At 54.9% G+C, this 15,036-nt stretch overlaps 1 protein-coding gene across 7 annotated transcripts; it reads left to right on the forward strand.

The window, feature by feature from the left end:
- Positions 1-199: 199 nt before the first annotated feature.
- CAMKK2 (calcium/calmodulin dependent protein kinase kinase 2) lies at positions 200-14,917 on the forward strand. 7 transcript variants are annotated; one of them, XM_032198750.1, is made up of 18 exons: positions 200-392; positions 4,027-4,140; positions 4,567-5,036; positions 5,785-5,832; positions 6,193-6,246; positions 6,384-6,435; positions 6,536-6,669; positions 7,351-7,387; positions 7,573-7,594; positions 7,687-7,775; positions 7,879-8,078; positions 8,161-8,214; positions 8,499-8,572; positions 8,823-8,910; positions 9,156-9,251; positions 9,666-9,794; positions 10,855-10,955; positions 11,684-14,917. In XM_032198750.1, the coding sequence occupies exons 3-18, from the start codon at positions 4,623-4,625 to the stop codon at positions 11,757-11,759; spliced, it is 1,668 nt and encodes a 555-aa protein (XP_032054641.1). In that variant the 5' UTR covers positions 200-392; positions 4,027-4,140; positions 4,567-4,622; the 3' UTR covers positions 11,760-14,917. The 7 variants fall into 7 exon arrangements, with proteins under 7 accessions (XP_032054641.1, XP_032054640.1, XP_032054639.1 ...); XM_032198749.1 differs by having other exon boundaries at positions 200-372; XM_032198748.1 differs by having other exon boundaries at positions 200-342.
- Positions 14,918-15,036: the final 119 nt, after the last annotated feature.

Here is a 15,036-nt window from a genome sequence, read left to right on the forward strand (position 1 = left end):
AAAATAATATTAAAAAAATATATACAAACATCCCCCCGGTACCCCCAGGGCCCGGCTGCTGGCGCTGGGGGCGGGCAGGATGCGGCTGCCCGAGGGGGGCGGGAGGGGGGAAACCTCCCCTTCCCCGGGGCGGAGCGGGGCCTCCCCCCCGCCTCCCTGCCAGCCTCCAGCCTCCATCCCATCCTCCGTGCCCGGCTGCCTCCCTCCCTCCCTCCTTTCCTTTCCCTCCTTTCCCTCCTTTCCCTCCTTCCACCGGAACGGAACCGAAAGCAAAGGCGGCGCCGGGCGGCCCCGCTCCGGCCCCGCTCCGGCCCCGGGGGCCGCACCCTTCCCCGCGGCCCGGTCCGGTCCGGTCCGGTCCTATACAGCCCGGTACGGTCCTATACAACCCGGTACGGCCCGGTACGGCGCGGTATCGGTCCGGCCCACTCAGGTCGGTGCCTGCGGGCGGGGCGGGGGCGGGGGGGTTGCGGCTGAAGCCGAGACAAAGCCGAGCCCGGTGCTGGGGGACGCCCCGGTAGCAGATCCGGCCTGCGCGCGGCTCCGCCGTTATTTATTTCATTTAATTATTATTATTTTTTTTTATTTTATTGGGGGGGGAGGATCGGTGCTGGCACTGCCCCCAGCCTGGGTTGCGGGGTCCCGGTGGCATCCCGGGGGGGGGGGCTGGAGGCTGGAGGCAGAGGGGAGGCCGGTGCCAGGGGGCTCCGAAGGGGTCTGGGGGCTTTTGGGGTTCCCCGGGGCTTCCCCTGAGCCTGCAGGGTTCATGCAGAGAGCAGCAAGGCTCGCTTCACCTTCGGGACCAAGTTCCCATCTCTGCTGCACGCCGCTCGCAAACCCCCCCCGGGGAGCCCTGCGGCTCCGTGCCCCCCAGGGTTGAGGGTCCCAGCCCCTCCCGGCCCCCCGCCACGAGCCCTTGGGGTGGGTGCAGTGCTTTGGGTTAGGGCAGAAGGATGGAGCCTGCTCCAGGGAGCACTGGCATCGGATGTTCCAGGGGTAGGCGGCCTTAATGAGGCTGGGGAGGTAATTCGGGGGAGGTTTTGCTTCCAGCTTGGCCCCAGTATCTTTAATTAGTGTTGGCAGCGTGCGGGGCCATAGGGCGAGAGGCTCACAGCCCATCCTGATGCCAGGTCCGACGCTTGCACTCTCATTTTGGGATGCTCACTGTGTCCCACTGAAGCAACGTTAGGCGGTATCATCGCCGTTAAAAAGAAATCTCGTTCAAGATGCTTTTTTCTTCCAGTTTGAACCTGCCACGGGATTTTCTTCCCCCACAGTGCTCCCGGCCAGCCTTGGTGGTTTCCTCCCCAGCTTGTCCCGGCCGCGGCGATGAGAAGCCCGGGGACACCCGGCCTCGGTGGGGGCTGGGTGCCTCATTCCAGTACCTCGTTATTTTGGGTGTCCTCCGACTTCTGAAGAAGCCGCTGAGAGATTTTTTCCATTAAAAGTCAGCCGGGGATGCATATGGTCTTTGTATACTACGGTGACTAATAGATTTCTGGCAAGGTCCGAGCTCGCCCGTAGGAAGGGAAGCGGCGCTCGATGCCCCGGAGCTGCCGCTGACACCGCTCCTGGCACCGGTGCTTCCACCGCTCGCTGGGACCACGGAAAGCAAACCAGAGGCCAGATTCTGCCTGGCCGGAGCTGCCCCAGGCAACTTCCAGGCTGCTTTCAACTTCTGGGAGCAGGGGGAGGACGTGTGGGGGGAGCCTCTGCAGTGCAAACCGGCTTTGGTTTAGGTCTGTGCTGAAATCAGTAATTTTTGGATCGTTTTTTTGGGTAGCACGTGAGCTGATCCCCCCCGAGTGGGATGGATGGAGGTGGCGGCCTCTGCTTGCTTCTGCTGTGAAGGTGAAAATGGGGCTGTGAGGGGCTCAGAGCATCCCTCACCCTGGTGTTTTAGGGTCCGTGGGTGCCCCCTGGGCTCAGGCAGGACTGAGTGCCACCTGCGGGTGGCTGTGCTGTGTCCCCATGCTGCTGAGGGGCTCCTGGCCAACTCGGGTTAGGGTCAGGGGCACGATGTCCACAGAAACAACCCCCAGAGGTCTTGACTCTGCTTCCACCCTGAGCTAGGCATTGGTTTCTGTGTGCTCTGGCATCTATCAGTGTGGGGCCTACATGGGGACCCCGCTGGGTCACCTCGGTGGCCACGTGGGCTGTGTTGGTGGCTTCATCCTTGCAGGGGCCACTTTTGTCCCCATTCGTTTCCACCAAGCCACGTGGCCACGGTGCGAAAAGGAGGGATGACGCCCGGGCTTCCCAGCCCTCTTTCCCTTTAATGCCCCTCTCCTCGGTGAATTAGATGCGAGACTGATTGCTTTGATAATCCTGCTGCAGCCGCTATGGGTTAGACGTGGCTCGCAGCCAAAAGCTGGCCCGATAAATCATTCCTATACACCAGGCTGCTACAGTTCCTGAGGATTTTGTGGCATGTGCTTTTTGCTTTTACGTAAGGATCTGCTGGATTTCACACCAGAACGCGCCGCTTTTCCCTGCACAATGCTGGGGGTGGGCGGGTAAAGCCCCCAGGCTGTGTTTCTTCCCTTTGGCTTCATTCCCCCACAGTCAATTTTGGTTTTCCTCTGCCCAGTTACACGGCTGTCTTCCTCCTCCTCTTCCTCCTCCTCAGCATCCCTAAGTGCTTATTAAGGCTAACTGGCTGCGTTATCCTTAGAGGTTATTCCCCCTCCCTTCAGTAGCTGGGTCTCACTTTTGGGTTTTGCTTGGGAATGGCATCCCGGCGTCCTCTAAAAGGCCGGATTCTGCATCCACCCTTTTTTCCATACGGACAGAGGGGAAAAAGAAAACCACAAAACTTATTCTCCACTGTAGGAGTTGTGAGGATGGTGCTGGGGTGACTTTTAGCCTCTTCCCAGAGCCCTGGGACGCCTGCTTGAATTAATCAGCCCTGAGCTGTTTATCCTGCTCAAGCCAATTAACTCCATGGTCCAGGGCACGCTCGCTTCCGAGCCTTATTTCACACCTCCACTTTGCTGTGGCCCGGCAGAACGGCTCTCGCGTGGCCACCGGGAGGAGATGGGGACGGCCACGTCCCCCTGGGGACCAGCAATCCCCCGGGGGTGGCACTTGGCCGTGGCCCCCCTCGGCGCTGCCTTTTTTGGTGCGTTTTGCCCGGGCGGCCGCGGCGCTCAGCCAGGGTGCAGGGCACGGCGTTTGGGCCCCGGCCCCGCTGGGTGGGATGGCTATTTATAAACGCTGCCTGGCGCGCTTCCCCAAGCGATGCGGGCAGATGGAAACTGCCGCCGGGTCCGTCCGGGCCGATTTGGGGCAAAATCAAGGGGAAGGAGGGGTGTTCCTAATTATTTTAGCGTATTTTTGAGCGTGCTTTTAAACGAGCTGCCGTGGTCCTAACGGCTTCATGCGTCTTGGTGCTGGGATGCACTGCCAGCTGCACCGGGGGAGTTTCGCAGCCGTGGTTTCGCTGGCAGCGCCCGTGGGTCCCGGCTTTCTTGAATAACGAAGCCCCGGCCAGGAGCGGATTGAGCGGCGTTTCTGAAATAGTTCTGTCCTTGTTGCCGTTCGGCGGCTTATTTATAGCTGTCGCATCGCTCGCGCTTCTCCGGAGCGGCGAGCTGCGCTGTGCCGACTCGGCTGCGCTCTCGCTTCAGTGCCGGGGGTGAAATAACTCAGGTTTACAGATCAGGGCTGGAAGTGGCAATTTGGCCTTCAGAAAGTCTGGAGGAGGGGGGCACCGCTTGAGTTTGTCACTTGCCTTGTAATCGGTCTAAAGCACTTGTGAGCTGGGTGCAGCCTGGAAACTTCAGCACGGCCGAGCGGAGCTAATTTTAACCTGCGGCCCTGCCAAGGTGCAGGAACTGGGCGGAAAACCCAGCGAAGCCTGGTCCTGGGCACTGACCCGGGGTGGTTTTATTCATTTGCAGCTTGTGGCAACTTGGAAACCTAGAAATGAGAAATGATGGCACAGCACGGCACAGGAGGAACGGGTGTGTGGCTGCTGGCCCCATGATGTGCTGCTAACAGAATCGCTTTCTCGTTTCTTCCAAGGTGCAGAAATCCTGTCCTTGCCAAGGAGGAAGCAGGGAGGAGGAGAAGCCGTGTGGATGCGGCGCGGCGGGCAGAGGTGGTGAGCCTCAGGGCTGATCCCGCACCCCGCACTTGGTAAGTGTCTGTACGCCCCTGGGAGCAGCTTCGTTTGGGGGCAGTTTGGCAGAGATCTGCCCGTTGTGAGAAGGAGAGATGGGAACCGAGCGGTGTTTTTGTGTGCTTCATGCAGGGCCTGCTCCTGCCCACGTAAAATACCACTTCGGGGGCCTGGTTGCTGAGTTCCCATGGTGGTGCTGTGCCCTGGGGGTGCTTAAATAAAAGGGGTGAGCAGAGAATTAGCGGTGGCTGATAAAGGGGGAAGAACCCTGCCTGGTGCCACTTGGTTTCCTCCGGTCACTTCACCTAACGTTAGCTGAAGCCAATTTTTAGGTGTGAAAGCCCTTTAGGGACCTTCCCCATGCGGGATCCTACCGGTAGGTGAGGGAAGGGCACAAAACCTCCAAGTCCTGACGCAGCCCTTGTGCAACACCGTCCTTGCAGGTGCACATCCCCGTCGGAGCACCGCCGGCTGCCGGGATGAGGCCGGCGGCCTCGCCATGCCTTCCTGCGTCCCCGGCAGCTCCCCCACGGCCCCCCGGCCCCCACGCCACGCCAGAGGGCGCAGCCAAGCACCCGAGCTGCCGCTGAGCACCTGCCGCCGCCGCACCATGGAGTCGCTCATCGTGGTGACCGAGTGCGAGGCGACGGGGATGGCGAGCGAGGAGGAGATGAGCGTGGCCACCGGGGAGGACGGCCGGGAGCCGAGGGCGAAGCTGAACCTCTCCGGCCGAAAGCTGTCCCTGCAGGAGCGCTCGCACACCGCGCACTCGCCCAGCAGCAGCGACGGCGCCAGCGAGCGCTTCATCTACCCCTCCCTGCCCTACTCGCCCGTGACGTCCCCGCACTCGTCCCCGCGCCTGCCGCGGAGGCCGACGGTGGAGTCCAACCGGGTCTCCATCACGGGACTGCAGGTGAGGCTGCAGGGCCTCCTTCCTCCTCCTCCTCCTCCTCCTGTGTCCCTCCCTTGTATTTTTGGGATGAAGTCCGCAGGAGTGTGGGGGGAGGGTGGCAGGGTCCTGGTCCATCCCTGGCTGTGGGGACAGCCCCAAGCTGGGGGACAGCACAGCTCCCCGGGTTAATGCAGTGGGGAGAATGGGTTGGCTGTGATTCCCAGTGCTGCCAAGCTCGCCTGGCTGTGTTTTGGGGTGCTGGGGTGCGGAGCAGCCAGAAATCATCTGGGCAGATTAAGCAGGACCAGGATCTGCAGGCAGCTTCACCCTTTAGCTCCTTTCAGGAATTGGCAGTTTTTGGGTTTACCCTTAAAAAAGACAGACCTCAATGAGGCTCGGAGAGAAAAATTGTACTGCCTGCCCTGGCCTTCTCAGCACCGACAGCAAACGGGCAGCAAACACCCCCAGGGCAGCACTTCGGCTGTCGAAATAAAAAAAAAAAATTGGTGCCGGGCAAGCGTTAAAGCCCCGGGGCTGCCAATCGCCGCCGCCGCCCTTCATGCTCTCGTTTCGCATGAGCGGACAACGCCGCCTGCCCGGCGGTGAACGTTGGTAATTAGCTGTCTCTAAACGAGCCGGCGCGTGGCCGCGTGGCGTTATTGCCGCTGAACCCGAGCTCTCTGGCTCCATCCTGGAGCTGCCAGCCCGGGTGTGGAGGGCAGTGGCCACGCGCCTCAGCTCCTGGCAGATTTGCCCTCTCTCCCCGCAGGACTGCGTCCAGCTCAACCAGTACAAGCTGAAGGATGAGATCGGGAAGGTGAATATTCTCTGGCTTCAGGGATGGGGTGGGAATTCGGGGTGGGAATGCGTTGGTTTTGCTCTTGCTTTCAACCCGGTGACATCGATTGTTGAGTTTAGCCCTTCTCCGTGGCAGCTCCCCTGGCTCCATGCTTCAATGCTGGTCTTTTGGGGTTGTGCCCGATGATTTATTTCTTTTAGTGATCATTATTTGTCCCCTTTTGAACAAAATGGGGTATCTGAGCCTTTCTGTGTCCTCCTGGGAGAACTGTGCTCCCCGCTGACCTCCGGCATTGCCTGGGCTTTGCAGAGGAGCCTGGCTTAGTGCTGGTTTTTGTTTTTTTTCGGATGGGTCACCCATGGCTGTGTCCCTCTCTAGGGCTCCTACGGCGTGGTGAAGCTGGCCTACAACGAGGACGATAACACCTACTATGTGAGTGGCACACGTTCCTGGAGCACGCAGCGGGGACAGGGATAAGGATGGTGATGGGGACAGGGATGAGACAGGTCCCCTCTACTCACCCATGCCCAGTTTTTGCCCCAAATCTCACCGCTTCTCCCTTCTTGCAGGCAATGAAGGTTCTCTCCAAAAAGAAGCTGATGAGGCAGGCGGGCTTCCCCCGTAAGTGGCACCCGGCGGCATGACAGCTCCAGGGCAGGTGACACCTCGGGGACACGGAGGGCTCGGAGCCATTCCCACCCCATTTTTGCCTTTCCCGCAGGCCGCCCGCCGCCCCGCGGGGCCAAAGGCGCCTCAGAGGGCTGCGTGCAGCCCAAGGGGCCCATCGAGCAGGTCTACCAGGAAATTGCCATCCTGAAGAAGCTGGACCACCCCAACGTGGTGAAGCTGGTGGAGGTGAGCGGGGCGGGCCACCAGGACATCAGCATGGACAGAGGAACCATGGAGGGGCTGGGATTGGGGTAGAGGGGCTGGGCAGCTTCCTCTTGTTGCAGATTCATGTTTTCCCTGTTACGAAAGGTCTTTTCTTCCCTCCTCCCCCCACCTAATAATTTTCTTTCCTGCACAGAAGGGAAAGTGCAGAAATAATTTGCTTCCTTTGAGGACGCGGATCAGTTTTGGGGAGGAAGTGGTGTGCCCGTGGGCTCTGCAGCCGCACTGCCCACCACCCACTGCCTGCGTGAAACGGTCCAGAGGAAACAAAAATTGAGAATTAAGGACGGGCAGGCTGGAATTCATTTGGCTTATGAGTCAGATGATGCTTCCTGCGTGTCTTAAATATTTATTTCCAACTACATCTTTTCTCTTCTTCTTCCCCCACCTTGTGGGTAGAAGCTCCGAGATTAGCAGACCGAACCCACATGTTTTTAAATTAAAATGTCATGAGCAGGACCCGAGGGTGGGTGGGAGCTCACAGCCTGCCAGCACCCCCCTCCTTGCCCGCCCTGAGCTCCTGGGGGGGCTTGGTGCAAAATTGAGGTGGCTGATGCAAAATAAATTGCAACATTTCACTTGCAAGGCAATTTCTTGATTTTATTTTTGTTCATTGTCTAATTTCCTTCCTGCTTCTTCTGGCAGGTGCTGGATGACCCCAGCGAGGACCACCTGTACATGGGTAAGTGCCCACAGTCCATCCTCCCACATCTCAGTGTGGCTGCTTATGGGGCTGGGTCTCTGCGGGGTGCATGGGGCATTTTTCATATCTTCACCATTAAAATAATTGCTTTTGTGCTGGGACCATGCTTGCAGGAGCTCGCACCTGTACGTAATCAATAATTCCTGTTCCATTCTCTGTTGCAGTGTTTGAACTGGTGAAGCAAGGGTGAGTTTTCCCAATTTGCCCCCCGATGCATTAACATGGGGCCCCTTTCGGCACCTCCAGCCGGGAGCCAGCTCTGTCCTCTGCCTGTGCAGCCCCGTGATGGAAATCCCCACCCTGAAACCTCTCAGCGAGGACCAGGCTCGGTTCTACTTCCAGGACCTGATCAAGGGCATTGAATACTGTGAGTGCGGACAGCACCCGATTCCACATTTTTATTGTTCTTACCCCCGGGGGCTTGGCTCCTGCCTCCTTCTGCTGCATCCGTCGTTTCCCTTCGATCGCAGTGCACTATCAGAAGATAATCCACCGGGACATCAAACCTTCCAACCTCCTTGTGGGAGAGGACGGGCACGTCAAGATCGCCGACTTTGGTGTCAGCAACGAGTTCAAAGGAGCCGATGCCCTCCTCACCAACACGGTGGGCACCCCCGCCTTCATGGCCCCGGAGACGCTCTCAGAAACCAGGAAAATCTTCTCTGGAAAGGTATTTAATAGCGATTTTTTTCCCTAATAACCCTCCTTGCACATGCTGTTGCAGATCTGAGGATGCTTTCTTCTCTCCGCAGGCTTTGGACGTGTGGGCCATGGGAATCACGCTGTACTGCTTCGTGTTCGGGCAGGTAATGGTGTTTGGTAGTGCTGGTTTTGTTCTGGTGCCTGCATCCAGCCAGGCACTGGCTGGATTCTGGGGGCAGGAGCTGTTGTAATAATTTGGCCATTTTTAGTCAAATGTTATTTTCACGGCTTTTCAAATAAGACACTGCTATAATAAGAAGCCTTCCAGTATTTCCCTACAAGCATCTCCTTGTTCTCCCTGGGCCCCATGAGCCCCCAGCGTTCTCCAGGCTGCCCTGCTCCTGCTCAGAGGCTGTTCCTCTCCTCAGTGCTCTTTTCTTTGTGGCAGTGTCCTTTTATGGATGAAAGGATCCTGAGTTTACACAATAAAATCAAGACCCAAACGTTGGAGTTCCCAGACCAGTAAGTACTCAAAAAAAAAAAAAAAAAAAAAAAAAACAACCCACAACCCCTAAACCATCAGCCCTTATTTTAAAGCATGTCTGTGCTGTTGTCCTGGGCAGATTCCAGTTTTTGGGCTCTCCCAGCTCCATGCATGTGGGACCATGCTCCACATTGCCCAAAACAGGGATATTTTGGTTGTCTGGGGAGGACAGCGGCTCCATGCCTGGGGCTGGGTCCCCGTCTCATCTCTCCCCTCTCCTCTCCCAAGGCCAGAAGTGACGGATTTCTTGAAGGATCTGATTACACGTATGCTGGATAAAAATCCTGAATCGAGGATTTCGGTCCCTGAAATTAAGGTACTGCCCCCAAAACCTGCTGGTGGCTGTGGCCTCACTTTCGTGGGGCTCTCCTCGCTCGGCTTTTTTGGGCTCAGTTTGCTCGCGCCAGGCTAGGTTCTCCCCATGTGCCCAGGCCCCTCCCGGGCAGGTAAGTCCCTGCTCCTTCCCCTGCTCCGGGGCCCGCTCAGATTTGGGACCTTTGGTGCCTCCAGAAGTCGCAGGCAACGGAAATCCCCTGAGCCTGGTATTTCCTCTGCTACCAGGCAAGTACCTTGCAACAGCCTTTGGCAGGAGATTTCTGGTCCTTCGCCCCTGCGGGAACCTGGAAGGGGCGAGAAGCTGAGAAAATGGAGACGAAGGTAGGGGGAAAGGATTGCGGGGGATTTGCCGAACCGGTCCGTGCTCCTCCAGCGGCTGCCCGGGACGCCAGCTGTGCGGGCAAGGAGACCAAGGGGTTTCTGCCTGGATTAATTCTGATCCGAGCCCGGGGCTCGATGGGGCTCCCCATCACGGCTGTTCCTGCGTGCGGTCTGGAGGAAATCCCCTCTGTAAGATACGAGTGGCGATAGGTTTTCTGTAAAACCCACGGGGACGCGGTGTTGCGGCGCTGCACGGTGCCGAGCTGGGACGCCGCGTCTCTCCCGTGCTCCCTCGCATTTCGGAAGGGTACAGGCGCCGTAGCTTGGGCGAGGAGATGCGTTTGCCAGGCCTGTTGTGGTTGGAGTTACGAAAAAGAGGCAATCGTCCCTGACAGGCTGTGTTATTAATTGAAGTTGCACCCTTGGGTCACCAAGAACGGAGCGGAGCTGCTGCCCACCGAGGATGAGAACTGCACCCTGGTGGAGGTGACGGAGGAGGAGGTGGAGAATTCGGTCAAGCACATCCCCAGCCTGGCCACCGTGGTGAGTATGGGCAAGGCGCGGTGAGTGCAAGTGAGGCACGGCCTGCAAGTGTGCAGGCCCAAAGGGGAAAAGCCCAGGATGAGAGCTCGCTCTCAGTGTGTTTCCTTCAGCCCCAGATAATTCAACGTGCAACTCTACCTTTCTCCATGCAAGACTAAAATCCTGCTCTTGCTCTAAAGTGACTGCAGCAGATGAGGGTTGGTTTTTCCCCATTTGTGAATTTTGGGCTGACCTCTGTGGTGGGCGCTGGCTGCAGGGGCAGGCTGCCCAGCACTGCTGGCCCCCTCAAAAACCCAGGTGGGTTCAGCCCAGCTCAGGGTGAATCAGGGGAGTGTGTTCCTGGGAACCTTTTTAAATAACGCACTGCCTGTGGGTAGATTTGAATTTTCTCATTTGCATTTGTTCCTCAAAATTACCCTCCAGCCCCTGATCTCCATACATCCAACTGCGGGCATCACACTCGAGTGCCAGCCACACGTGGCTTCGACTCTTGAATTAAATTCCTTCCCCCACGGGACCTGGCTGGCACGGGCATTTCACATGTGTGAGGGCTCTCGCTGCACGGTGCTGAGCAGATGGAGAGCCCAGAGAGGGAAGAGAAGCAATAAAAATTCAGCTGGGGGTTCCCAGGTGCCGAGGGAAAACTGCACTGGTCCCTTTCTTCTCCTTTCCCCGTCCCTTTCCATTGAATTTTTCAGCCAGATAATAATGGGCAAATGGGGATTTGCAGTTACGGGATGCAGGAATCGGTGAAACCTGCTCCCCTGGGTGGAGGAAAGGATCCCAGACTTGGTTTTGCTCTCCTGCCCAGCCTCGCACCAAGCGTGGCTGTGATCTGCACCCTCATCTGTTGTACCACGGCTTTCAGATGAGGATACAACCTCTGCGTTAAGCAGTGGGAGGCTTGTCAACGTGTGCTTATTTATTTATTTTCTTTTAAAGAAAGGGAATTTTGTTTTCAGTAGTTTAATTTGTTGAGCACAAGGGTTGGGTGTTCCTGCTGCTCTTGAATGAAAAGAAAAGCAGTAACGCCCTGCCCAACCCCAACCTGGTCTTGCAGATCTTGGTTAAAACGATGATCCGGAAGCGATCCTTTGGGAACCCGTTCGAGGGCAGCCGGCGGGAGGAGCGCTCGTTGTCCGCCCCTGGGAACCTGCTGCCGTAAGTGTGAGACGCCCACGACCTGCCCTGCACCCCAGCCAGGATGTTAACACGTGCTCTGTCTGATCACAGCTCCTTTGTGGGGCCTTGGGGGGAGCTGGGTTTGTGGTTTCGAGCACCCCTGACCCTCCCCTGGGGTGCAAAGCTTCTTTTCCTGGTGTTTCCAGCCTGTCACCAGGAAGCTGGGGTTGGGGGAGCGTGGTCAGGATCATGAAGGCTCTGTGGTGGGGACGGTGCAGGTGCTGGTGTCACCTTCTGCTTTGTCCCAGATGCTCAGCAGGGGTTAGGGGGCTCCTCTGGAAACTCGTCCTGCCCAGAGGTGACTTGTCCTCAGCCCAGGTGACCCCTGCTGCCCTTAAACACTCCCCACAACTCCCAAAATATGAGACAAGGCTCAGTTTGCCTCTTTTCTCAGCCACGTTTTCTTCTTCCACACTGGAATGGGCAGGCTGAACAGCAGCACATTTTGTTACCCCTCTGGAGAGGGATCAGGATATTTCTGGGTCTCCCCCATCTGCCCATGGGGCCACTTTGTCCTGCGGTCCCAAGGGAGGGGGACTGCCAGGAGCACTGGGAGCTCCAGCCTGGCTCTGGTGCCTGCCCAGTCCTCCAGACACCCACAAAATGACATGCAGGGAGTAGAGGCAGCTTTCTCCTCCCTCTGTCCTCACCCTGCCCCAAACAAATTGTGGTGGAGGAGGCTTAAACCGCTTACCGTCCTTTTAAAGCAGGAAGCAAGGCAGTGAAGATAACCTGAAATGCAACGACTTGCCCAACGTGGGAGAGGAGGAAGTCCTTTCGTGAACGGCCGCTTTACGGTTCTGTTGAGCAACTCGGTCCGGGGCATGTTACAAAGCGTGCGGCTGAGGATGAGCGACATTAACAGAGCCCACACCAAACGCAGCATGACGCGGCGCTATTTCAGTGTAACGCTGGGTGTAGAGCTTACATAGCAGCATGTTGTAAGACATCCGACTCCCGTATCCGTCATAACCATTGAACATCTCTGATTGCTTGGACCGCAGACTTCTCGTGGGGGGAAAAAAAAAGGTGCTGGCAGATCCCGGAGAGGTGAGCGATGGTGTTGAGCAGCAACAGCGCATTGCAAAAAAAAAAAAAAAAAAAAAAAAAAAAAAAAAAAAAAAAAGGCAGTCAAACAAAAAAAGCATTTGGAACTGCTTTTACCTGGTTTTTCATGCCAAAAAAATTTCCAGGCACTATCGCCAATGTCCCAGGGGTGTTCTATGCCCATCTCGTGCGCACGTGCAGAAGTGTGAAGCTTTTGCAGAGCGGCATGCGCGACAGCAAAACGACACTCACGCACTTGGAGGGTTCACGACCTGCCAGAAATGTTGCATCTATTCCTCGTCGTCCTGTTTTGGTTTTAATTGACACCTTTTTAACTGCATGAGAACAAAGCAAAACCCACCTTTTCAGCTTTTTTTTTTTTTTTTTAAGAATGCCTACCTTTGTGAGCCGAGTTGTATTAAACAGCATCTACAGGATGTTCAGAAAGTGAGGCTAATTGCAGCGTTTCAGGACGCTGCCTCTCCTGAGGTCTTGGTGTTGGTGGGACTGCCAAGGGGTAAGTTCAATACTCAGTGTATGAAAGGAAAAGGTACTTAAGGGCTTAAGTTCAGTCTGAACTATTTTTGCTGCAGACATAAGAGTGAAAGGTGGTGTTTAGCTGGATGTTTTGAACAGCAGAGGAAGCACTAACAAAAGTTTGTTTCTAAATCTTTTACTTGATCTAGATAGCTATACTAGTAACTATAAAATTCAGGGTAAAATCCTTCACTTCCATGTACATTACATGGTTTACTACAATTAAAAATAATACAACTTATGCTATTTTTTAAGTATAGACTTAGGGCTTGCTTAGACTTTAAGATCTTAACGAAATACATAGATTAGCTAGTAATTTTCAAAGAAACCTTTGTTTTCCAAACTCTTCATTTGGATTTTGGGGCCAATGCTGTGTACTTTTTGCAAGTTCGTTACCAGTAATTTGTGAATGCCTGTGGATCAGAGACTTGTTAGTAAATTAAGTGTATACCTAATTCATGGATTGTTTCTTATGAAGAGCTCCTTCACCTGCAGTCAGATTTCTCTGATCATTTTTGTGGTGCTTGTTGAAAAAAAAAAAATAATCGTGTAGTGGGAGAGACTCTGGCTTCTGGACTCATGTTCACAAGGTCTCTGTGCTCGGCCAAAGCTGGAGAGCGGCAGCGTGTAGGTGAGCTGGCGGAGATCAGGGTTTGGCTGAGCAAAGGGGTCCGGGTAAGTACGGCTGGGCTGTGGCTGGAGCATGGGGCCAGGAGGAGAAGGTGTTTTAGGAAACTGAAGTGTTAGGAGTGGTGGGATGGCTGCCTGCTGACCCCGCCACAGCTGCCCCATTGTAGGCTTTTAGGACGTGACTGTTCCCTTGTCTTCCGTCACCTTGGGCACTGCTGGCAGCAGAGTGCTGAGGCTCTTGGCTGCGGTGGGAACTGGCCCAGTAAGTTCTGGCTCTGATGGCTCCTTGTTGAAGTCGGGTGGTGTTAGTGAGCGCACAGGTGCCTACACAAACTGCCCCATATGTCTTTTGATCACCTGAAGCGATGCTCCCCGAAGGTCGCAATTTGTTACTGAAAGATTGTGCTGCTGGCCTCTCTCCAAAACCAGTGCCTCTGGTTTGTGGTTTGGGAGCAGTACGGTGGATTTGGGAGCCATAAGATGCACTGTTCTCCTCCCATTTTTTGTCCAAGGCTATGCCAAAGCCCTGCAGCTTCAGCTTTGGGAAAACCAAACAAGTAACTTGGGTGCCAGCACTACTACCACTGCCTCCTCCCCTGTCTCTGAACAGAAATTGTTCATCGTGGAAACGATGATTGGGGGTGGGCATCTTGGTTCTATAACCTTGTAAATGGACTTATTCTGAGGGAAAAAAAAAAAAAAAAAAGAAAAAAGAAAAAAAAAGGGATCTGATTACTTGTAGCTGGTGTGTAGTGATGTGTGTGGTGTGTTTTTGTTAGAGGTGGGTGAGCTGTAGCGATGCTCCACGCTGAGCATCTCCAGCTGGTGATTTGGCAGGTGCCTAGCAAGACGGGTTAAATTCACCAAACAGGATTGCCAGGTGCAATGCAGCTTCTGAACAGAACCTCCACCAGTTCCTTGGTGCCCAGTCACAGTTACTGGGACTCAGATGCTAGCATAGATCGGTCTTATGGACAGTGTGGGCTTGGTTCGTATGGATCCTAAGGCTCAGCACTTCCTGAAGGTGCACTGCAAAAGGCTTGGATCTTAGTGCCAGCTCTGGTAAGGCTGCAGCCAAATGCACGTTTCCAAACGAAACTCGATGTAGATTTTCTTGTTGATTTGTTCTGTTGAAAGCGTAAAGCTTGGGTGTGTGAGGAAGATGTATCTCAATGCATGACCTGTTAGAGAAGCAGTACTGTATGTTTCAATCTGCCCAGTTCCCTGTCTGCTGTTCCTTAGTAATAAAGCTCGCTTTTTTCTTATAGTGAAGTAAACATTTTGCTTGTGCCTTGGAACTGGGCTACAGCTTGATTTCCCCAATTCCCCTCCTTTCAAGCGAGCCCAGTGCTGACTGTGGGGTTAATGCTGGGTACGAAGCCTTTTGGGCTCTGAAAGCACACACAGGAAAGTGCTATGGGGAAACCGGGCCTCTTGTGCTGAGTAGTTTTCTTGGTGGTCCCCTCTTACCTATCAGGCAACTGATCTGTTTCTTTTTTAGAGTCCTGAATATTGGCAAATTTTTATACTGTTTGTTTAATGACCAAGGCTTGTGTTTCATTCCTACCCCTTTATTATGCATTTAACTTTATCAGGTGTATCGAGTTTAAATACTGTGTATTTACCACTTTTAAATTATATTACCGAAGAAGAAAACAACTAAGTGTTTTTCCACACAGCTGTTCAAGCTTCTCTGTACAAGTTGAAATAAATGACATGCAACCACACCTTGAATTAGTTGATCAAGGGGAACCGTTATCCTGTTTGACTGGTCTTTATCAAACAGATTTTGCTGGTTGAAAAAGGAGTCTGAAAGCTCTTTCCTATGTTACTGGAGCCTGGTGCT

Source organism: Aythya fuligula, chromosome 17 (assembly GCF_009819795.1).
Source record: "Aythya fuligula isolate bAytFul2 chromosome 17, bAytFul2.pri, whole genome shotgun sequence".
NCBI classification, from domain to species: Eukaryota; Metazoa; Chordata; class Aves; order Anseriformes; family Anatidae; genus Aythya; species Aythya fuligula.

Coding starts and splice junctions, on each gene's coding strand:
- CAMKK2 (XM_032198750.1), top strand. CDS start 4,623: ATGCCTTCCTGCGTCCCCGGCAGCTCCCCCACGGCCCCCCGGCCCCCA. Junction 5,833..6,192: donor TGAAGGATGAGATCGGGAAG/GTGAATATTCTC, acceptor GTCCCTCTCTAG/GGCTCCTACGGCGTGGTGAA. Junction 7,776..7,878: donor GATCAAGGGCATTGAATACT/GTGAGTGCGGAC, acceptor CTTCGATCGCAG/TGCACTATCAGAAGATAATC.